The 25,269-nt window shown below is 43.3% G+C and overlaps 1 protein-coding gene across 13 annotated transcripts in view; it reads right to left on the reverse strand.

The window, feature by feature from the left end:
- The window catches only part of ptprk (protein tyrosine phosphatase receptor type K), a 132,525-nt gene that overhangs the window by 64,872 nt on the left and 42,384 nt on the right, over positions 1–25,269 (reverse strand). For all 13 annotated transcript variants that reach the window (XM_079572635.1, XM_079572633.1, XM_079572634.1 and 10 more), the window contains exon 3: positions 4,847–4,969. In XM_079572635.1, coding sequence (XP_079428761.1) covers positions 4,847–4,969 — 123 coding nt within the window. The remainder of the gene's footprint in view (positions 1–4,846; positions 4,970–25,269) is intronic.

Consider the following 25,269-nt stretch of genomic DNA (forward strand, 5'->3'; position numbering starts at 1 on the left):
TTAGTATGGGAGCCAAAAAAGAGTGACGCGCGTCATGCCATCCATCTCTCGGCTCTGATCACATGTGGGTAGAATCTGGCGCTGCTTGTCAGGCTTAGGTTAACTTGATTCCCAACTAGTCCAGACATGGCAAAATAACATTATGCCACGCTCCGATGCAATGGCGCCACATAGGACTTGAATGCCGCATTTGAATCCTAGATGCTAAGCCGAACTCTGCGGAGAAATGCGTTTGTCACAGTAGATTAGCAAAAACAATAACGTTAATCACTATTGTTCCGCCGCCTATTGTACTTACAGCATCATGCGCGCTGCACAAATGGAATTAAGCAGTTCGTATGGAGCGGCTGTTTGTTTACCCGCTCCTGCAATTATCAGGCCACAATTAAAGTTCACCGATTTAAAAAATTAAAATAAATTGGTCTATTGTTTATACCATGGAGCTTCCTTTAGAACGAGGGGCTGTCTCCAGGGGTTGTGTCCATGAGTCATCTACTACATTGATTTACTATATCATTATTTAGAGGTGGGGTCCACGAATAAGTAACTAAAAGTACTTTTGACTGACAAGAATTGTACGTGTATGCTTGAATAATGCCTTTTTAAAACTATTCTTAGCATTATTCATCTCCTCCAGTCCAGCGAGACGACCTTCCCCTGATGTTTCACAGTATATTACACAACCGAATGTGGGACACTACGTGATATTTTAGCGTCAGAGCCGTATAATCAGCTTTAGCCGGTTGTTGTTGTGCGTCGCCCTGTCACACAAACCGTATTATTGCTCTTTTGTGCGCTGCCTGGCGGGGCTTCGTTTGTAATAAACTAATGTGATTTGAGAGATTAAGCAGGAGTAGGAAGGGATCATATTTCAGCCGATCAACATCTGGTGCAGGTCTGAGCTGATTAGCACGAGCAGCATCTGGATGGGCCTGGACTGGCCTGACGGTGACACGCAGATTATTGTTCGCCGCGCGACTCTGCCCACAGCTGGAGAGAAGTTGGTATTCAAGATGACAACAAGGACGCCAGGTAAAGAAGTTGAATACAAGAGGAGCGATATGGCAGAAACGGACCTACTGTACAATTTCAACATTTTTACAATTTATCTTCACTCCAAGTTTCATATTGTCTTTTGATTTGAGTTATTTTTTGCTGACAGAGAAGTTGAATTTTGTGATTTTTTCTTTATTTCGGCTTTTGTTCCATGAGGATGGGCAGAGCAATTACAGCCAGGGTTGCCAAGTCAGGGTTTTTAAGCCTTGTCGCGGGTGATAAAACAAACTTCTTTCTCTTTATGTCTGTGAAGGCTCTCATTCATCCAGGGAGTATGATCGTACAAAAGGTTAAATCACCAACAGGACTGGGTTTAGGTAAAGTTGAGGACATTTCACTTCTAGTCACGGTCTGTCACTTTATGTCTAAAATATATATATATATTCCAAAGTTTAGAATAAACACAATTAATAATAAACAGAGAATGGTATGGCTGGCCAGGCTCAAAGGAAAAACTGTCCGTGCCATGCTGTTCAATGTCTATTTGTATTTCCATTGACAAAATCTCAAATCCAGGGTTCAAAGAGCAGCTTTTTCACTACGAGAGGGAGAAAGGGGCGGTTTCTCATCATCGCAGGGGCACATGGGCTCTGTTAACTAAAAAACATAGGCCGTTGCTGAAGATATTTTTGGGCGGGTTCGGCTGCTGAGCTCAATCCTGATTACAGTGATATTAACCATAAACTAGATCAAAAACATCTGCATGTTCACCATAAACGCAGAGACTGCAGTGTGACATTGTGAGTCTGTGATACCGCACAGCCACTAGAGTGTAGTGTACAGTCCAGAGTTAAACTACTCCATGATTGTGTTACTTGTAAGCTAATTCCCTTAACGATACATATTCCCTGTACTACTTATCAGCTAAATAGAATTGCTCCCCAAATCACTGTGCCGTGCCAAGCGCTGTCCCTTTATTTCCAGGGGTCAGAAGTCAACAAAATGTTGGCTCTAAATCGGTCCTATGCCCTCGGGAGGGCTTCATCTGGCCAAATGAGAAACAAGGGAGCTTTAGAGTGCCCAGGAGAAGTGCAATAACACTTCAGGGAGATGGGATAGCATTAATAGCAATTTGACTGTAGCTGTTATTGTGGTATTGCAATAGGAAACAGTCCCACAATATTGTTGTACATTTCTTTAATATTAAAGTTAAGTTCTGAAGCCTAATGCAAACTTTATTCATTCTTTTAATGTGTTAATTCTACTGCTGTTATTCTATGCTAGCACTGGTTGTTTTTAAGATGCATAAAGGAGCAGCCGCAGTTGGACAGCCAGAATTAAGAAACTAACTTCCTTAGACCTCCAGCTAGGCACTCCTGCCCTAACCCAGCTCAAAATATAGAGATGGGAGCCCCGATAGTGGAGTGGATTAGAGCATACCGTGACATTTACATAGTGCTACGTCCCTCATTCCAATGTATCCTGAAGCTACAAACCAATTTCCCCGCCTTGTACCAAATACTAGCCTTATCTCTACTCCCCTTAAGGCCTTTCCTATTGGCCGCTCCCGTGTCCCACACCCCGCTGGCATTATTAACACATCAAATGTCACTCTTGGGCTGCCATACCTTCGGGCCAACATTCCCAACCCCCTTTAGCAACAAGCAAACCATTAAGCCAGCTATGCCGTCCGCGCCTCTTCTTCCAAGCCTTTGCGCTCAGGCTATTTAACCTATACACGCTCGGCATAGCGACAGCCTTCTGCACGGAGCCATTAACACCGGCAAATGCTACGGTCTGGGCAGGAGCCATTGGGCAAGGCGTCTCACCTTTTCCCGAAATACCAAGCGGAGCAGAGCGGACGCCCACACACAAGAGGAGGCGGTGTGTGTGCGTGAACATAACATTATGAGCTGTGCGTGAACTGGACCTTTCTCCAAATGTCAACCTGACTGGACCGTCATCATTATTACCACAAATGATAAACAACTAAATTAAACTGTTAAACTGTGGGCAGACATTAGGGCTGCACAGTTCAGCGCAGTCGAATCGCAATTTGTGTGGCTGAAGATAACAATGGCGGCGATTATATGCAGCTAATACAGAACAACAACAAAAGGTGCTTGATGTGTCAGTCTTCTCTCATATGTTAATGCTCATAGATGTGTTCATAACATGCACTGTGAATTTTAAAATCTAAAAACTAAATTGAACAGTGTTGTTTTGGATGTCAGTTGACTACAAAAGGAAAAAAGGCAACAAACAAATAAGAATAACTAAATAAATACAATTAATTGCGATGTCAATAGAGCTCAACAGTCTGGGCTCCTCCCATGTGCACAAGTAACATTCTTTCATTTTTGAGTAAAACGTTTGACTTTGAGAGTATTTTAACATGTTTAGTTGCTAACTTTGGCAGGATCCTCTAGTTAAGAGGTACTCAGAGTATAAATGAATGCCTCAAATGGTATGTGGAACAAAAAAGATTGGGAACCACTGCTCTATTGAACTGCCCAGCTCTAATGTAAAGAATATGTAGTCATTTGTTTCTTTCCTGACTCCTTGTGGCCGGAGTTGGTATTGGTATAGGTATTTACATATGTCATGTTTCTGAAAGTGTCCTCTGTGCAATAATTAATACCTTATTAAGGTTAAGGTGGCCTATATTATGTTCAACTGAAAATATGTCCTCTGTGTTTCAATCCGCCCTTCAATAAAGGGCCATCAGTCAGAAGCAGCACCGGAGTCGGGCATGGTTCATGGTCAGCAGTGCCGCTGGTTTGTATCTTCTGATAACTCTCGTCTTGTCAACTTTCTTCTTATGTTTTCATTTGGTAAAGTCTAGTATAATTTCAACCAAGCCGGTGACTGTTATAACATTTTTCTCTTATCACCGTAAAGTCTATGCAACCTTCAGTGTTCCCCGCTGTTGATTAATGACCTCATATTCAGTTAATTAGACCCCGAGCCCGCGGCACAAAGATTTAATTCCCCCTTCATCATCATCATCATCATCATCAGTGAAGAAAGAGGGGAAAAAAACACAACTGATTAAAGCGTGGAGGTCTCTGTAAAGATGGGCGAGGGAGGACACAGGGATGGATTACATTAAAAGCAGGTTTGGAAAGAGCAGGGGTTGATGAAGGCTACTTGGAAAAAGATTTAACAATACAAACTCCTGCATGTACAATGTACTTTTACTCTAGGGAGGCACTGATCTGGTAGTGGTATCGGACCCAATACTGGGGGGGGGAAAAGTGCTTTAGGCTTTATGCTCTCCACATTTTAAAAACACAACTTTCACCAACTCAGTCTATGTGAATATGGGCATACTGTGCCTCATTATGTAGCTCAGAACCCAGAGGACTGAACCGATAACTTAGTTTTCACTTCTGCAAATGTATTTTTGATCGCTGCAAAATGCAGTAGCAGCATGCTAATGCTAACGTCAACGAATGAAGGCTGGGACAGAAAATATGACTGGATCCCGTAAAGTAACCTAATAAAATAATATCGGCCACTGGAGGCAATTTAGTTTAGTTTCATGCTGTTAAAGAATAACTGATATAACGCACTAGTTATGCACAAGCTGTCATGATTAGATCACCTTATGTGAGTTGTTCATATTAGTAAAACCTAAATAGCTGGTCATATATTTAGAAGACAAAAGTCCAGTTAATCTTATTTATTGTTTTTCCGTTGAAGTTCATTAATAGACATCTTGTTTGCAAGGGAAACAACTACTTTTAAGAAAGTGTCTCGGTATGGGTTAATATCGGATATCGGCAGATGAGTGCGCGTAACAGTGATCCAAGCGTCTCACAATGTTCAGCGACAGTGGAAGTCTCACCTTGAGGCAGGTCGGGCGACACGTACGGCACCTCCTGCGTGTTGATGTGCGTCCAGTCGAAGTCATCGTAAGGATCCTGTTGGTAATCGCACTGAGAGAAGCCCTCGTCGAACGTACAGCTTCCTGCAAAAACAAAGGGCGGCAGGCGATCAGATCAACCTTTTCTAACCCTCAAAAACATATTTACTTTACACCAAGCCCCGTCTGAGGAAAATATTTCACTTCAGTGGTCAAAAAGTTAGAAATCGGAACAAACATGGGGGGAAACAGTATTTAACTGAGCATATGTACAAAACTTTACTAAAGCATAGGCTAAAAAAACACCAACAGATAAAGCCATGTGCACGACCCTGTTTCCGCGCCCCGCAGTTTGCGAACCTCATCTGAAGCCCATTTCATCTCTATATTTATCCATGTTGATTGCTCCCTGCTTGCTTATTTCCTTTCTTGCATGCCACGTCTTGGCTCATTAGCGAAACCACCAGGAGTTTGGAGCTTGAGCAGACTTCACTCAAGGCTAGCCGGGACCACCTCTGACTCAAGTGCGCCCCCCCACCACCCTTCAGGCTCCGCATCTGAGCACCCCTTTAAACCCCCTCGGGATGGACATCATGTGGATGCGCTGCCCCCCCCCCCCCCCCCCTCGACTCCCCGATCGCCCGGACGCACCCAAACAGGGAGATCTGTCTAATTGAGAAAGACGCCGCTTGTCCCCGCCGGCCGTTTGAACCAATCAAGTGGCGATGATATGTAGCCGGTTAGCTGATAGCGGGATGGCAGGAGCGCGCTGTTTACTGGTGGCTATCTGATTCATGGAGCCGGCAGTGGCGTGTGTTAATAAAATGGCCAGTGGAGATAAAGCTAAGAAAAGCCACAGCGCCATCTGATTCACGTCTCTGCAAGCTAATGGCTGCCCTCTGCGTGCCTTTTGTCGGAGTAAAAAAAAAAGTGAAAGTCAATTATGAACTGAGTCTGTGTTATTACGCATACGAAGAACCCTTTGTTGGCCTCCACGTGGAAAAAAACTTGGATTCATTTAGACAAAACCAAGCGAGAGAAGAAAAATGCATTCATTCATTGTACATACGATAAACATTTTTATTTAAGTCACGCTGCAGAACATTCTAAGTCATACGATATGTTGATGTGTCATAAAGATCTGTTTGGAAAGCTCGTTTTAAAGTTTGGCTGCCTGTAGTTACAGCAAAACAAGTGAATATCCGCTCCCAGCAAAGTTACGAGTCAGGTTTGCAGAAAGGCACCTCCGCTCACAGTAACGACCACCCGATAACAGAATAAATACTAGGACTTCATTCAGTTTACTGCCTGAAATGCATGGCTTTAAGAACGACACAAGTTCATGATACATACAACTATAGGGATAATTAATACAATTAAAGTGGCAGCTGGAAAATGTACTACAATAAATGTATTACTACTTCTACGTGAACACATCAGCCCTGTCCTTCAGAACCTCCACTGGCTCCACGTCCCTCAACGCATCCAGTTCGAGGTCCTCCTCATCACTTTCAAAGCCCTCCATAATTTGGCCCGTCCATACCTCCCTGACCTCCTCCACCACCACACTCCAGAGCCTTCTCCATTGCCGCCCCCACACTCTGGAACTCACTGCCCCAACCGCTCCGCCTGTTCTGACCAGTAACTGCCCTCTATTTTTAATGTGCTGTTTTCATGTCTGTTTTTCTGTGAAGCGTCTTTGAGTGTCTTGAAAAGCGCTATACAAATAAAATGTATTACTATGATTACAATTTGAATAGATGGCGTGTAGTTTCTGCAATTTTAACGTAACATTTTTGGCCATACTGGTCGCCTCGCTTCCGTCAGTCTACCCCAGGGCAGCTTGGGCTACAATAGAAGCCACCAAGTATGGAGCAAATTAGTAATGCAATGTAAAGCGTCGTTTTTGTCTCAGTCCCTCCCTTTGCTGATCTTAGTAACTAATCCGAATTCCCGATGCATCACTTTGACCAATGAGACGAGCTTCCCTGTGAACTGGCCTGTCAGGTCCAATCAGGACGAGAGGGAGGGAGCTTGATCATTTACTTTTGAAATGACTTTCTTTCTCCCCCCATTTTGCAATCTAGGAGTGTCTTTCAGGTCCAATAGGGAGGGGAGAGCGCTTGATTGTTTACCCCCTCTCTCCAACAATTTGCAATCTTACAGACTATCGCTTTAATTTTAAATACTGTTTCTGTGATTTGTAACCTTCTAATCAATGCTGGACACAATGACACGGTGAATAAAGTACTTGACATCATTTGTTCAAAGAGTTGTGTCAATCATAAAATCCCGATGACATAACACGGCTTCGACATGTTGCCGTCTGTGCAGGGAAACGCCGCCGCCACCGGCTTTGGATTCACTCCATAAAACACATGACCCTGCTCCTTTCCGCATTCAAATCCACCATGTCGTCCTATCAAACCCCATCAGTGGCAGCTCTGTAAATCTTCAGTCTTGTATCGCTGCACTTTTGCTACCTGTGTCCCGGAGCCCTGTGTGCAGCTTTTGACGGCAGTCCCCCGCCCCCCACCACCACCACCACCACCATACTCTCCTGCTGATCTGCACTGCCACCGCGCCCTCTGACAACTGTGCCGCTCCTCGACCCCCGAGCCAAACAAGTTAACATCAAAAAATCTCCAACGCAAGTGACGCCACGCCATGCCCTGAAACCAGCTTGTGTCTCCCGTCCACTCGCGTTCCAATTCAATTAAGTCTTTGTCACAGCGACTTACCTCCAGTCATAAGGGAAAAAAATCGTATATGGAGGGCATGTAAGCACGGCATGACAAGTCTCGTTTGTCTGCCCTGGCTTATTCCATTAGAGACACCGCAATCAAATCAAGCAGTTTGGACGGAGCGCCCGAAGAAATGGTATTGTAAAAGAAAACATCCACCAAATGTTACGCAGGTCTATCCATAATAGCCTTCGCATCGCAGTGCGCTGGAGCCGGCATTTGGAGACGGCTTTATCTTTGCTTTATCTACCAGTCACCCTAAAGCTACGATTACAGAGCACACAGTAAGGCCATTGTCATTCCAAGCACTAATAAAGTCATTCAGTGTCCTCATTTTGGTTCTGCTGATGCTGAAGTCGCCGCTTAGCATTGGAATTGGTGTTGACAATGACGAGTATTAGGTGAAGATGGAAGAACCAATTCAATTCAACCTGAGAAGACTGGGTTTGGGCACCAAAGCATTTTTGCTTCATTTCTTCATGGCAGTCGCCTTGCGTTCGTTAAAGCCTGATTGGCCTCGTCACTAAAGTCACAAAGAAACCTCAACATACTGTACATACTTTGGAAGCAAACTCATTCAGCTCAGATAAGGCGCCGCAGTCTTTCAAGAGCAATTGGATTCACGCAAAAAATGTGACCTTTTATCAACGCTTTGAACCACATTCTGAATAGCAAGTAGATTAATAAAACAAATAAATGCCCTTGGATTGAATAGCCAGAGAGCAGTTAAATTAAAATAGAGCTTTGTTCTTAATACCTTTTAAATGTGTCGTTTTCAACACTGAATTTGCAAGTAATTCACCAGTAAAACCAAGGCTATAGCCTGGTCTAACTCAACAAATTCAGAACAAGAACATATCCTGGGCTACACTAGCACCAAGAAGAACTGTAACGGGACTGACCTAGTCTAAAACCGTCTCGGAACTGATCCAGCCCTTAAAGGTCCCCAATGCTTCAGTCATAACTTCAAACAATGTCAACAAAATACCCCTTGGGCGCAAGATGTTATATAATGTAGTTGTACAAATCACCAACAGACGGCACACAATCTGCTCGTTGTCATGAATGTGAAGCTGGTAGATCTTAACCACGATAGGTTTCTCTAATGTAGACACACAAACCCAGAAACTTGGATAAGCTGTACTACGAAGCTGGTAACCAAGAGACCCTTCACACGGTTCCATCACGTCCCTCAGATGAGCATGTGTATTAGCTGTTAGTTCGTCTATGGATTGAAGACATTGAAACAGAGGCGGAAAAGTCAGTGGTTCCCAAAGTTTTTACCAAACCCCCAATTGAGGATGGCACAAAACCAGTAAAATATAATGTTCATTGGATTTTTCTTAAGTACAAGAAGAAGTTCTGTTCCAGAGACCACAACTCTGGATAAGCGCTCTCTGATGGACAGCCTTCATGCTCCTTCCTGCGAACACCTGACCGAAAACACGGCGTCTGAGCAGAGCAGGGGTGCAGTGGAAAGAAGCAGATATGTGTGAAACCATTTTTACATAGACACAGTGAAACGACTCTCCGCAGCCCGCCCACATTCGCGGTTAGCACTTCTTCCCTTCCCTCCGCGTCCTGCCAAGTTGGCCCGACGCGAAGCTAACGGTGAACCTGGCTGCCAATAAAGACCGGAGTGGAGCGCAGTCCTTGAACTGTCGTTTCTGTCTCTTGTATGAAAGGGGGGGGGGGGGGGTGAGCTGTGCCAGAGTTTGTGCAACACAGGTCCATGACAACAATCTCCAAATCTCAAACTGATCACAATATAAACCAAGGTAGTCACTCATCTTGCGCTTTGAGTTTGACTTATCTCGAAAATACAATCGTTTGGCTTGAGGGTTTACGCCTCTGATCTTTATTAAGTATTGTTATGGGTGTCTACTTTGTAATATCAAGGCATTGTAGTCCAGATACAGTCTCAATCTTGTTTTATCACTTTGCCTTATCACATACTGTGTGTTTATTACAGGCCTGCCTCGTCATGTAAAACAATGTGCCTTTTGTGTCTTGCAAAATCAACTATTTAGAGCTTTTTACCATGTTGCAATGTTAGTCCCTCATCAAAAACATACTTGGAGTTGTTTTTGTGTTTTTGAGTCATTCAAGCATGTTTGACTGATCTTTAATATTCTGCAGGGACTATTCCAAGAGCTGCGGGGCTGAACTTGTGCAATGCTCCTCGAATTTACCCCAAGCTCCTCCCGCGGCCCTATGTAACAGCTTAGTACAGCTTATCCTTCCATCGCAGGTCCCTGAAAATATCCGCCGAAGCTTCACTAATACAAAGCAACACACAATGTACGTGCTTAAGTAAGTTCATAGCACTGGAAATTAACTTTGACAAGCCGAATGAAATAAAACTTTCACGCAACTCTTTATTTCAAACGCACCAGCCTGTATGCAAGGTTTTCTTTTCTCCACTTTTCAGAGAAATTTATAGGACTGTATTTACACCATCAAAAGCCGACTGTAAAATTTTAACATACAGCAAGGTCAACGGAAGAACCACGCTGGATGAAAGGCAGCGTTTCGAGTGAAAAGGTAGAAACCATGACTGGCCTTGCTAAATACTTTTATGTGTTTGAACTCTTCACACGACTCTGACTTTCATTTTGTGCATCAAAACAAATTAATTTATATATCCAACACTACCAGGCCTAAAGCTGAAGGGCTAATGTCATGCAACACACTTTGAGAACCACTGTACAAGCCTGTGGAATGTTTCAAATTTAGCCTGGTCGTCCAGATGGGTCATCCGCACCAAACCTATCCCTCCCCGTTCACAAGGACACAGGGAAAAAGCGCCCCGACTGCATGCTAATCACTTCCTAATCAGCTTGTGTGATTGGCTGCCGTGCTAATGAAATAATGCCGGTTCATTTGCATAATAAAATAATTAGAGGGACTTGATAAAGGCTCAAGGGCAGAGAGAGGGTGCTCTCGTACGCACACACGCGTGCAGCCCGTGATTGCGTTGGTGACACGGGACAGACGCCGACTTTTGTAAAATATCGGTGAGTGGCATCTGACACAACATCTGCCAGCGCCACTCAGCATCATTTAGCGGCCATTTGCACTGACCTCCACCTTGAGAAGGAGACATGAGGGGGAAATGTGCGACGAAAAATAAACACCAAGCCCAGCATCAGACTGTGAGCGAAAAGCAAAAAGTGAGTCTATGGGCATTTTTTCAGAGTTAGGGTCAGGATAAGTCATGTTACTGGGCCGTTATGCATGGAAACAAGAGGGCCTGTCTGAACGGAACTCACAGGATAATGTCCCTCACTGTGACGTGCTGTTGTAGTCCTAACCATCACAACACATCAACAAGTTTTAGTCCAAGACAAACCAGGGACAGTGCTTTCATCTTCACTGTAGTTACTCACAAATAAGCTCCTTCCCAGCGAGTCCATGTGGACTTAACAGGTGAGTGTTACATCAGAGAGCAGCCCCAGCTAACAAACCGGGCTACAGTGCTCTGCTCGTCACGCCGCGATCATCACGTTAGCCCATTGGTTTAATTCACTGACAATTTGTGCATGTTAGACCCGCCCTTTGAAAAGGCTCCAACTGTTGCATGTTCAGCCTAGGGCTGGGTATTGATTCCGATTTCCCAAATCTATTCGATTCGATTCACTCCACATTTACATTAAGAATTGCACCCAATGTAGTTACAGTAATCATGTACTTCTGACCAAAACAAAAATGCAAGAAGTTACATGGCATTATCATGGGAAAAAGGATAGATTTCAATTAATAAATCGATCAGGCTATTCCAAAGAAAATAGATCTAAATCGATTCATTAAACCGAGCCCAAGTCCAGACTACTTCTTTGTGCATGTGAGTCACTGTAAATGCTGTGCCATATTACTACTACTTTTAGGCACCCATATTTCCATCCAATTACTACCATGCAATGAATGTGCTGTAAAGTAACAATACTACCCTGTTTTGATTGCATTTGTGTAATTAAATTAAGTAGTAGCAAATAATCAACTCCCGAAAAAAACAACTGAGTTTTTCATTGTGGCCTACTGAGTTGATTTCTCCTCGCTTTCAAAACGAGCAACAAAACATGCACAACACTAAAACAACCCGGTACAGATGACAGGACTGCTCTGCTACCTTGAGAGATCAATCAAACGCTAGTGTCATAGCTCGGAAATGCTGTCTTTTCCCCATTGCTGAGCGGAGAGATCAAGTATGGCAAAATCCTGATCTCGATTACTAAAAGCAGGTACAGTATAGTTATTACATGAAACCTAGTACTGACAAGAATGAATTAGGACTACACCAGCACTAAGCCAGGTCTGGGGCAGAAAATCCTGCACGCTGCACTCCTCCCCTCCCACTCTTCTGGAGCCTTTATCTGGCAGCTCTGTTTCGGTCCGAAGCTGCAGATCCTATCGCTCACGAGAGATAAGACTGAATGAATGAGGAAGTTGAACAAAGGCGTGAGAAAAACATGCCTTTCGAAAATCACTAATTAATTTTGCGCAGATCACGCCAGACCTGTTGATTAATTATGATACTGCAGATATTAATATGCATATATGGCCTGTTCATTGTTAATTATAGTGGTGTAATTGTGATCGCAATCTGTTCGGCGTCGGCAACAGGAGAAAGTAGGCATTTGTTCAGGACAGAAAGTTCAAGGACAATTATCAGCTTTCATTCGCAGTCAAAACTCCACTCCAAGTTATATAGCCTGCCCTTCTTCTTTTGTTTAGTATTTTTGTCGACGATAGATGTCTCTGCAAGTTTGACTGGCTAGCCGGCATGCTAAGCTAGCTCTGCACCTTTTAAAATGGGTGGAAAAAGGTTATTCACTTGTTTTGTTTGGCTTTTCTTGTTGTCGTTTTTCAATCATTGCCATATTGTTAAATGCAACCTCCAGCCACCAGGGGTCAGTAAGGAAACAAACTTATTTTACGCAGAAAATCCAATGCTATATCTTAATGGGGTTTTTTACCATCGCGAGACCGGGCCATCGCCTTCGTGGAGGTCTTTGAGTCGCGCTGGCTTTATCGACTCTTTCATGTTGACTTTGCGCCGCTACACGCTTGTCGCCAGCCTATAATTCTCGGGACGTCTGCGCGGTTATTTGTCGCCTGTGCCAGACCAAGGACGCTAATAAACTTGTGCCTTATCATTTGCCATGTGACGTCCCTGTACCCTCTGTCCTGCCCCCTCTCTGTCTCTCTCCTCTCTTTTGTCTCTCGTATTAAAAAAAAAAAAAAGAGGTGAAATTAGCCTGAAATGATACAAGGTGACATGAGAGGCGCGCGCACTATCCGAGTCGTCGTCCCGCATCGGTGGGCCCCTGCCTTCAAAGAACCCCTTTCGCACACCTACTCCCGAAGTGGCTCCAAACACACACACACATGACTTCTCCACTGGCTTAATTGGAAGTGCTGAAGGCTGGAGAAAAAATTCCGCCCTTCATCTCGTTGGGTTGTAATTAAATCGTGTGTTGGGCTGAATCAGGATTTCTTTTTTTTTTTCTTTTTTTTTTTTTTACATTGACAGTGACGGTAAAAACAGAAATGGGGGGGGGATTTCTCTCTCTCTCACAGAGCTCCTCTCTTCTCTCTCTATGGGGTTAATACGGCTTTTCAACTCGAATTCAAAACTCAAGCACTTTTCAGACTGGGGATTGTCTTTTTTTTTTTTTTTTTTTTTTTTTGAAAACCCACCAGCAGCCAGTGACCTCAAAACCACACACAAGATTCAATTCTGGGGGACAAAGGGTGAATGACATCTTGGGAAAAAGCCGTGAATGGAGCAACGGGAACCTACAGGGTGAAATTTGTGGACAAGTGCCTTTCTAATAGGGCTGAATGACACTGAAATAACAACACGTGATACGGTTGTGCAATATCGCGATAACGAAATATTGCGATATTTTCCAAAACCTGTTCAACACGATATGTCCCATTCTAATTAAACACAAATCATAACTACTTTTTCAGCAAATTGTGTCAAAACAAGACTTAACCTCCTAAACTGCACCTTAACCGAGCACGTTTTCTCCAGTTCGACTTTACCCAAATCTAAAAGCTTCTTGAAAAGACCATCCAAATAGCAACAACAAGAGCGACAAAAAAGTGACGACACCGTGGCGACAAATCTTAGTTCAGTTTTGTAGATCTTAGCTTTCAAATGAGGCGTTACCCGGGCCAATAAGCTGCAGTCGAAAAGCGTTTAGACTTGGGTAAAGCCGAACTGGACAAAACGTGCTTGGTTAAGGCGGCGAAGAAAGACTACATCCTGACCAAAACAAAGATACAATTGAACTAAATTAGGGCATGTTTAACTAAAACTAAACATTTATAACTTTGTTTTTGGCTGAATTAGCAAAATAATGTGTCTATCTCAGTCAGATGAAGACTTTAGCGATGATATAATGAGGCTTCTTGCGATACGAATATTGCATCACCTAAAATAGCGATACAATATATTTGTATTATATTATCCAGCCCTAATTTCTAAACATTTGCAAACAATTTCTATCAAATCCAGGAAAACGTGTCCAATGCCAACCAAATCTGCAGTGGAACCGACTTTTAAGCAATGTCATTATTTCCAACAATAGATTAAGGATCAACAGGAATGGCACCTTCATTTTGGAACAACTCATTCAATGGTTTTCAACGCTTTTTACTGCCCTGTTGAAAAACCATGTAAAACAATACTTACTCATCTGTTTTGCTATGAAGTGGCTACGGGGCGATCTCTATTTGGACATCCACAAACACTGGAAGCGGTCGCCATTGTCAGCGAGGCGTGAAGTATTTCCTAACGACCTGGCGGAGCGCCGTCACCGTCACATGTTACAGTGCGGGCGCCTGGAAGCCAGCAGTCAGTCGGGAGCCGTCTTTTGATGCTTCCGGATTAAATGCAGGTTTCCTCACGGCAGCCCCGTCATTACAAAGGCTCAATCGAAATAGGGGGAGAAAAAAAAGATCTCACTTTTTTCAGCAGCGTTGCATCAGAAATATATATTTTTTTTTTTGGGGGGGGGGATGGCTGCTACGTTCAGCTGAGGCACATCACTCTTGGATGAAAATGACACTGACGACCTTTCATCTATTGTCCCTTTCTCCCAAAAATTTCCACTTTCAATTTCTTGGCTTTTTTTGCACAGATGAAGAACTAGCCTTCGGGGGTTCGTCTGGTATGCATGCAGAAAAAAATAATGGTTGTATCCTTTGAATCTTTTGCGAAAATGAGAAAATGTTTGAAAATATTGGGTTTAGTTTGCTAGCTATTGCGAACTTAACCACATCTTGCACATTTTGATAAGCTTTAGGTCGACATCTTTCAATCAGGGCACAAACCAATACATTGTGTGATTTTTAGAGAGGCTTCATATTGGCCGACCTCGTATTTCCCCTGGGGTTAGCCGTTAGCGACATTAGCGGGGGTTAGTCAGAATCTCTCTATCCACTATCTCCCTGACATTCACCTCGTGGCTGTGTTTTGCCTCTTCACCCCACTCCCCGCGCCCATCTGTGCATCGTTTATCTCTATTACCATTCAAATGCTGACATTTAAAAGCAACTTCACAGAGCTGGGGGCTGGATGGCAGATAAGGCAGGAGAATGAAACCGAGAGGGGTGCTATTGGATTTTAGGCTATTGCGTGGTTTCTTAGGCCGCGTTCTGACAGCAGGTCTTAATGCCCGTATTGGATTTTTATTTTGAGAAACCAAATTTGTTTACGAGGTTGTTCACATTGTCTCCTGTGTGGCCAAATTCGCCCCCAAAGCGGCCGTTTTAGACAACACACTGACAACCTAATTTGATCTGAAAGGAAGAGTCCATTTTCGCGGCCTTTTGTGGGGCAGTAGCAGCGATGTCCGTGCAGTGGAGTTTCTCAGGAGTGATTGGACAATGATATGAGCTGCTTCACTGACTTTATTCAAGTCTGCAATACTTATGGGTCATACAGCGTGGCCTTGCAGATGATCTGTTGGATTTAGGATTCTGGAATGTGACCTGGGACACATGTTGTTAGGACTGTGATATTACGTTTTGATCTGGAACGCCATTGTGGTTGGGAAGGGAAAGTTCCGGCCACCTCTCACCTGAGTGTTACCGTGCCCCTCCCCCGCAGCTGTCCTGGGACGACTGATTGTGAATGAGCCCGTTACAGGCCCCAGGAGGAGTCAGGTTACGTTGGTTTGAAGGGAAATTCAAACAACCCCCACTTTCTTTGTTTGACGACACGTTTACATTTCCACAGACCCGCGGCTCCGGGCTACACTTGGTGTGGCATTTCTCGCTCTCATTGATAAATTCACGCAGTCGTCCAGCAGCCGTTATCACAAACTATGAAACATATATTCAGTTGTTAACATTTTGGAACTTTTTGGAATTAAAACGGTAGCTGGTTTCATGTGTTGTTTGCCATTTCAATTTGGTGTTGACTTATTGTGCATTCTATTTTTCCAGCACATTATTTGTTTAAAAATGGAAAGAAGATTTTTCTGACAAGTATTGCTTCAAGTAATGTTTCATATCAGACAACTTAGTGCTTCTCAGCAAGTCTCTTTTTGTCTCTTTTAAGTTTACACTACATTGTTAAAGCAACAGGTCTAGATATAACAACACACCCAACTAGGAGTAATGCAAGCAACACTACGGTGGCCCCAGAGGGTCAAAACACAATCTGCAGCTACCTTAGACTTGCAAACGTTTTGTACTCAGAACATAAATATTTTTTGTCAAGTGCCAAAAGCAGTGAGGCGGTGTCAAACAATACATCTACAACTGCACAGATTGGGTTTACATTTGCTGACAAAGACATGTGTTTAGGATTACACTGGAGGAGTCCATCCCCAAAACCATAAACCAAAGCCGGGATGAGATCTCTTGTCAGTGTGTGTCATCTTTGAGCGAGTCAGGGGAGAGTAATTACACCCTTAGACGGCACTCGGCGCGTCTTAGCCCCGAGAGCACAGCTGTTTTTCCTTTTAACTACGAAAAAAAACAAAAATCCCCAAACTGCAAGTCTCCACAGGCTGCTGCTGCTACGCTCCACCCTTCGCGGCACACTTGACCTCAAAAAATGCTGACTGGCTGACTCATTGGAGGCGCTGGGCCCGTGTAAACTTTGGCAACGCAGTGACTCAAAGTGGGAAAAAAAATCCGGGGAGAGGTTAATATTTCATGGCTCCACAATCCCGTATCGCCGCATCATGTGCTAATGTGTAATTCATAACTGCGAGCAACACGAGTTTGGAGAATAGCAATAACTAATCCTTTTACTTCACTCTGGCTTCTTCAGATCGGTGGGAACCAGTTGCATCCCCGAAAAACCGTGTCCACGCAGTTACGTCCAAACATTTAAAGTGCATCACATTGACCGACTTTAAGCTAAACATCATTTAACAGAACTTATCGCAGACTACGTTGCTGGAGGCGGAATCCATGTGCTGATGCAAACACTTCTCCATAGATGTTGTGGAGCAGAGCCAGATGTTTCCACTGTGTACGCCTCACACTGCCTTGGGGCGTCCGAACACGAGGGATTTGGCAGCAACATCTGGCCACGCACAAGAATCAGACGCCAACCTGCTATAGGTAATTAAGGCTACGTGTAACTCTATATCGGACGCCGGTATGCGCTCCACATGACACGACTGTACTGCACTGTACACTGGGCCGCAACGATTTTCAGGAAACCGTCAAATCCTTTCTGACGAGTTCATTTCTGGCGGCTGTGAATTGATTTATGTTTTACAATCATGATTCAAATCGCAGCGCTCGTTTTAAGCATGTCCAGGAGCCTTAACATTTGAGAGAACATTGAAAAATTTACTGCTAAACCAACACGAGGACTGGGACTTGCTTGAACAGGTCTAAGCTAAAGGACTTTATACGTGATCAATCCCCTCGTAACTGGAGCTCACGTCTTATAGTTCAAGCTCATGTCTTATATATAATTGCATTCGTCTTGCAGACCTATTGAATTCTGCAGTTTTTGGCACTGGTCATTTTATCATCATATTTGAAAGAGTTTCATGGTTTTTGGTCCATCACCCAGAAAACAAATTTAGTCGACAAAGTGCCTGAATTTGAATGGCTTAAATGTCATTCCATTATAAAAATAACACACAACACACAATAAGACACCCATGTCAGACTAGATCCAATCATTTCAGCTTTCAGATTGCCTGCAAAGTATTTCTTCCCAAAATCCGGCAGCAATAGTTTTTAGCTTCTATAGCTTTGATAACTTGTCGAGTCGATGGAAAAAGATATGGGGGGAAAAAAAGCAGTAGAAGAAGAAACAACCCAAAAATGAGCCACGTAAATAAACACTACAACTTAAATACTACTCTAGGTTTGTTTTTCATGAGGGAATAATATAACATGGAAAAAAACCTCCATTTTGCATAATGTTCTTTTCAAGAGCTAGAAAAAAAGCGCAACACAGGGGGGGAGGTAATTTGAAACACCTCTGGCGGTTCCTAAATACAGAATGGGGCCTGGATGGACACGTCCCACAGAGTTAAACAAAAGCGCCCTGGCCTGTAAATGGATCAATGGGGGACAGAATGAGGTCAGGATGATTGCTGGCGTGTGTTGGAGGGCTATTTGGGTGGAGCGGCAGCGAGGCCCTTGCACCTGTACGTACCGGGGAAGAAGCATAGTGCAACCGTTTGAGTTTCCGCTCCTTCTCCTTAACTCCGCGGTCATTCATCACCTCCCCTGATAGCCAAAGGGATAAATTACCAAGGGAGCGAGATGCCGGTTTTCCGACATTGCGCTGGATTTGAACGGACCAATCGGGAGAGCCGGGCAGGCGGCCGTTTTGTCTCGGAGCCAATCGGGAGGTTTTGGACGGCGGGAACAGGTCTGGTGCGGCTGTGATAAGGAGCAGAGCAAACACACACACAGAGCGGCAACCCCCGCGGTGATGTGCGCGCACGGCACTCCAACGGGCGAGCGCGCGGAAGGTGAGGCCAAATGAAAGGGGGAGGAGCGGGGGGTGCAGGGGGGAGGGAAAAAAAAACAATAGATGAGGTGGTAAAGCGAGACGCATGAGGAAACCTGAGCGAGGGCTGAGGAGAAAATCCCAGCCCGGAGCGACGAATCTGAAGCCAAACTACTCAGAGGCAGTTAGCAGTTTGTTAATATGCAGGAAAAGAAACGAGAATTATCGGATTTGGACTTTTTGGTTTTAAGTCATAAGTGAATCCTTGCAAAGATTAACAGGAAATTGGTCTACTGAAACTTATTTGCTAACTATACATACAGCATATATTCATATAACATTTACCCTCTTAACCCTCGCCTTAACCCAGCCCATCTTCTCCAGTTTGGCATTACCCAAATCTAAAAGCTTCTCGACTGGAGCTTGTAGCCTATAGGCCAGTGTAACGCCCAGTGGCCGCTGGCTGCTCTTTGTGACGACGACACTTAAGGCCACCATTGGTCCGCCATTGCTGCAGTACCTCCATATAGCCGCTTGGTCCGCATTGGAAAGCATTGCACTTAAGACACGTTAAAAACAACTTTAATGCCTGGTTTCTGATTTTCTTAAACTTTTTACAGCCAGATATTCCTCCTGTGATAACGTTGGGTTAGTTACAATTAAAGAGCTACACGTCACGTAAGGGCCGAGTCTACAGTGAAGATCCCGCCCTGATGCCCTTTTTAGGAACAAGCTTCGTCAGAGCTGGGGAGGAGGAGTCTGTAAATCCGCCATGATTTCCCCCTCGAACGTGGTCATTGTGGTAAACGGGGAGGAGTGAGTAATGACAGTCTTAATATAATATGTCTATGGTAAAGCTAAGGCCTACAAAACTCATCTAAGCGTCTTCCTTGTTATGACTGTCATGTTTTTGTCATTTTTAACATGTTTTGGTCACATTTTTGTGGCTTGATCCGTTACTAAAAATCAGAAATGTGTAAAAGATTTTTTTTTCTCAAAACCACAAAACGCTTGCCCTCTCCATGCCAAAAGTCTCACGGTTGGGTTCCATTGTCCCTTTTAAGTCTAAAGACTCTTCCAAAGATCTATTTCCACTACACAGCGCCTTGTTTTCTTGAGCGTTCGCCACCAATGTGTTCTCAACTCACTCTTTGTACAATTTGATCCAAAACTATTTTATTAACTAGCCTAAATCAAGGGTTCGCCTTTTTTGGGACCTGAAAAACTTCCAAAGGACACCTGAAAGCGAGCGCTGTCAAGACGATTTTGGGTGTTTTTAATCACGCGTAAAACCAGAATTAGCCGCGTAAACTTCAGATAGCAATTAAATCCTAATAAAATTAGACGAGCCCATCATTATTTCAACAAACACAGTTGATTAGTGACAGCTTGCAAGGTCTGCAGTTCACAAATACAGGAATCTAATTCAAATCAACCACATCTATCCGCACAGCCCCCTGACGACCTACTCATGTGAAGGTATTTTGAGGCCCGTCAAAAATCCCTGCCCGCCCCGCAGCTCCTATAAGCAGGTTAAATGTGCAGCCGGCGTAGCTTAGCGCGTCAGCACACGGGCCGGTGACACGCCGCACCGCCCCATGACTCCTCCAATTGTCCGGCGTCCCATGGTCGAGAGCCCCGGTTCATGGACTGTCAGATGGGGATTTAGTCTAGTCCCTTTTTTTTTTTTTGTGCCGCTGAAGCACTTTCTGTTGTCGGACAAAATACCGCTCTCCCCACCAGCCCGGGACAACGCACAAAGAACAACCTGAAACAGCAGTTATCCCGTTGGGGCTGATAGAAAGAAATAGACGCGCAGGAAAAAAAAGAGAGAAGCTTGGCATAAAAATACATCAAAACATCAAAGCAAGAGAGGAGAGTCCTAAAATAACAATAGGGAAATGTAACTGGGACTTAAAAAAAAAAAAAGAAAAATCCAATAAAAAAATTATGTCAAAGAAGCGCTTTTTATCCGTGACACAGTTCTGTCTGCACTACAAAAGGACGCCTAACGATAGCATTTAGCGTCCTGGAAGAAATTTACTTTTGGCAAAGGGGGGAGAGGAAAAAAAGAATAAAAGGAGCAGCGAGTTGATGCCATGGAGACGTAAAAAACAAAGACAGATCCCGTACCGGTGGGAATAGCAGAGACAAGCTAAACATACATTACACGCAGCTATTAGTCTGAGGGGGGCTGTATAGCAAACGATAACAGGCATAAATAAAGTGCATGGATGTGTCACAGATCGGAGTCGAGGCGTAAACAACATGAGGAGTTATTTACTTTTGCTCGACGGGAAGGTGGATTCTTCAGAACTGTGGTGTTTAAAGTCCTGGAGACGGAGCTTACGTATCAGATAAACATGGCCGGCTAGAAGACAGTTATTACCAGGTGTAATGGATGTTGTTATAGGATTGGGAAGACTTTGAGAGAATTACAAGGGTCGATGAGCAAAAACCATATTTGACTTTGTACAAGAAAGGTGCGTTCGAGGTCATGTGGCTGCCTTGAATTTCTGGGTCATAATTTCACTTCATTTCATTGTAGGCGTGTTTGCAACTTGTTTGTTGGTTCCTTGTTACTGATGCTGTACTCGATATTATAATTCTGGCAATGTTCAAAACAACAATATGGATATGATCTTGTAGACCAGGGGTTCCCTAGCTTTCAGGCCGTAACCCCCAAAATCACTCAACCAACAACATTCTGTAAAATGTAATAAGCATTTAGCATTTTGAGGTGCAAAGCATTTACAATCTGGTTTAATGAGGTTAGTCTGGAGACTGAATTTTGATATTTGGCTTCATTTCACTGTGTTGAAATGAAAAAAAAAAAAAAAATACAGCAGATTCAATGTCAATGTAAAAAATATGGTGTCAAAATCATCTTGCGACCTCCACTTCAGTGTCCCGCAACCCCCACTTTGGGAACCACTGTTGCAGACCAATGTTTCCCAACTAAGTGGTAACTCTTGAGGTAGGAGGTACACGGACAACCATTGACATTCCAAGGCGTCCGCAAGACAAAAAAGTTGGGAACTACAGTTAGACAATTCATTTTTCCCCGCCAAAAAGTAATAAGAAAGTAAGATTATAAACTGAGTCCTATCCCTTTGTCGGTTGTCAAAAGTGACATGTTCAGCTAAAATGTATTGAGCGAGCTAACTTCTCGATCGTTCCATTTGGTGTAGGCTGGATGAATTCTAACCAAACCTACAGCACTTTTAAAACGCAGCAGTCTTGAAGCAGCCCATGAGAATGTGAACACTTTCTCCCTCGCACAACTGGCTGTGCGCACACCGCCGCGCACAACAGTATGTGAGTAACTTGTCACCTTGTAAAATGTGGTCAAACATGACTTGAGGCTGGCTGGATGAGAGAGCGAGTGAGAAAAAGGCAAAAAGGGCGTGCGACGGAGAGCCCCTCCCACCAGGACTGTGGGTACCTTGGCGTGGTGTGTGCTTGTGTGTGAGTGTACGGGCTAAATGAGTTTGGGGAGTTGTCGGCTCTTTACGATAGCTGTAACTGGCCCGAGGACAGCTGTTATTACACTTTACAACAGGGAAATAGTGCATGTTCTGGTCGTCTGTCTGCGGGTGTGCGTGTGTGTGTGTGTGTGTGTGTGTGTGTGTGTGTGTGTGTGTGTGTGTGTGTTCTTGTAAAGCATCACATGTGGGGACGTCCACCTGTATACACATCAGCCATGTGGGGACCTAAAACCTTATGAGGACCTCATTCGAGGTCCCCAGAGGCACAATGCTTTTAAACGGCTAGAAATGGCCTCAAGATGGGCCCCATGTACTTTTCCTGAGAAGTCCCCAGAATGTCCAAAACCTGAATTAGTGTGAGTGTATGCGACCCTAGTGGACACACTGAGGTACTGCAGTCCTCATATGACACCATGTTCTGGTTCTGTGTATCACAGGTCCCCACAAAACAGCGCCCCCACAAGGTGGCTGTTGGTACTGCATCAGTCCTCATATGACACCATGTTCTGGTAGTGTGTATCACCAAGTCCCCACAAAACAACACCACCACGTGTTTGCTGTGTTTTACTGCACTTATTACAACTTCAACCTTTGTAACCTTTTACATTATAAATACATGAAAATATTAGTTGTTTTCTTAATGTAACATACAATTAAAAAAAAGCAAATAAGCAGGATATGAGAAATACAGTAACTGGTTTTCTTAAGTTACTAGCTACCATTGCTAAAACTAAAATGGATATATTTTATTGGTAAATGGTCTCAACTTATATTGCACTTTTCCACCTACATAGGCAGTCAAAGCACTTTACAATAAAGGAACCATTCACTCTCTCATTCATACAACAGTGTACGCAGACACTTGAGGCATGGAGGGTGAAGTGTCTGGCCCAAGGACACAAGATCAGTACGCAAATTTGAACCCCCGACCTTCCTATCATGAGACGACCCGCTCTACCAACTGTGCCACAGTCACCACCATTATCGTTTAATGATTATTATTTCAACTTAATTCAATATAAGCGTAACGTTAACATGATATGTTAACACAGACAACACAAAGAAAATCATAAAAAATTAAATAAATTGTCTTCAGCCTTATCTGCAGAGGGACTTTTATCTGCCCTGAGTCTATCTATAGCCTGTCCTAGGAGCGATCACTGTTATTGTTTGCCTCCACGATTTTTACCAGATGAAGGTAGAAAAGTGCCATAAATGTGATTTAATGTAGGCTTCACATGAACAGGATTTCACCAGTCTAGAGCTGTGGGCTGTGTGGAACATGCTGTAGGTGTCTCGAGAGCAGTAGCCAACCTAAGTGTTGGAAGTGAATATCCAACATCCAACGTGAAACCATCTTGAATGTGCACCACATCATTTGCCTCCCATGAACTTTCATAGCGGCCTCTATCTTTTTATCTTCACTACAAGGGCGTTTATTAACAGCGCTGGCTGCTTTGAATCAAGTCTAAATCAGTCATTAAATCTATGTCATTAACCATTGTGTGAATATTTGTAAAGCACTTTGAGTTATTTTGTATGAATGGTTCTCTTCAAAAACAGTTGATTGACTGACAAATAGAATAAATTATAAATTGGCTTGTCTGAGTGTTGGGGAGGGACTTGTGTCCTGCTTCTGCTCCTCCCTCTCACCTCTTTGTATGCAGGTGCTCCACCCTCCCCCATGGCTACTGGGTGTGGCTTCTCAGCTGTCCCCTAAGATTGGCTGCATCTGGCCTGGTGGCTCAGCTCAGTCCCAGCCTGGTCTCCAGCCACCATTGCCATTTTTGTAGTAAAACTTTGTAATAAAATTGGTATTTAACCGCCCTTCTGGTTGCTTTCCTCATTGAGCCGGTCGGGACAATTTGTGAAAAAGGAGCTATATTAAAGCTGTTAATATTGTTGTTTTGTTTACAATAGTGACGTTTAAAGAACAATTAAGACTGAGAGGTCCATTTAAACGAACTAGAAAACAAACATCTAGTAATGCACCGATAGTATCAGGTATCCAGGACCTAAGAAACAAATGACAAATTAAGCCTTGGAAAAAATGATTAATAATAATGAAAATTATATTCAATTAAAAAAAAAAGAATAAAATAGCATATGTAAGATTCTCATATAACTAAATCTACGTTTCTCAGGTAAATACTAATAAGGTAACTACTAACTAGTCTGCTATGATATAGTCTATAAACCATCTATACACAAGAATGTTTGAGAAAAATGCATGGTACTCGTTTTGGTATTCGGTGTTGGCAAGTAGGCTACTCAAGTCAAAGTACTCATAACAGTTTTAGAAAAAAGTAGTATCGGTGCATCCCTATCAACAATAACAACAGACTGGTGGTGATGCTCCATCATGACACAAACTGGGATTAACAGGTCCTCATAATGTCCATCTCTAAACTGTCTCATTATACAAAATGGTGGCTTGACTACATCGTGATACACAAACCAGGATTAACAGGTCCTCATAATGTCCATCTCTAAACTGTCTCATTATACAAAATGGTGGCTTGACTACATCGTGATACACAAACCAGGATTAACAGGTCCTCATAATGTCCATCTCTAAACTGTCTCATTATACAAAATGGTGGCTTGACTACATCATGATACACACACCAGGATTAACAGGTCCTCATAATGTCCATCTCTAAACTTTCTCATTATACAAAATGGTGGCTTGACTACATCGTGATACACAAACCTGGGTTAACAGGTCCTCATAATGTCCATCTCTAAACTGTCTCATTATACAAAATGGTGGCTTGACTACATCGTGATACACAAACCAGGATTAATGGGTCCTCATAATGTCCATCTCTAAACTGTCTCATTATACAAAATGGTGGCTTGACTACATCGTGACACACAAACCTGGGTTAACAGGTACTCATAATGTTCATCTCTAAACTGCCTCGTTATACAAAATGGTGGCTTGACTACATCGTGATACACAGGTATCAGCTATGTGCTTACTACCGACCATTGTATTCAAAACCTTTCAGTTTATAAAGTTTTTGACAAATCTTCAATTGAATATTTTTTATTCTGTGTCCAAAAGTTAGAGCATAGCTGATTAGCAGACATCATGCTTTAAAACGCTTAATATTTAATTTTTCTTTTGAAATCAATGCTAAAAATAAATTGGATATTAAGGCTTTAAGTAGCTTGTGGACACAGGCACAATTTTCACTGTAGGCATATGTGAAAATGCCA

Source organism: Gobius niger, assembly GCF_951799975.1.
Source record: "Gobius niger genome assembly, chromosome: 15".
Lineage (NCBI taxonomy): Eukaryota > Metazoa > Chordata > Actinopteri > Gobiiformes > Gobiidae > Gobius > Gobius niger.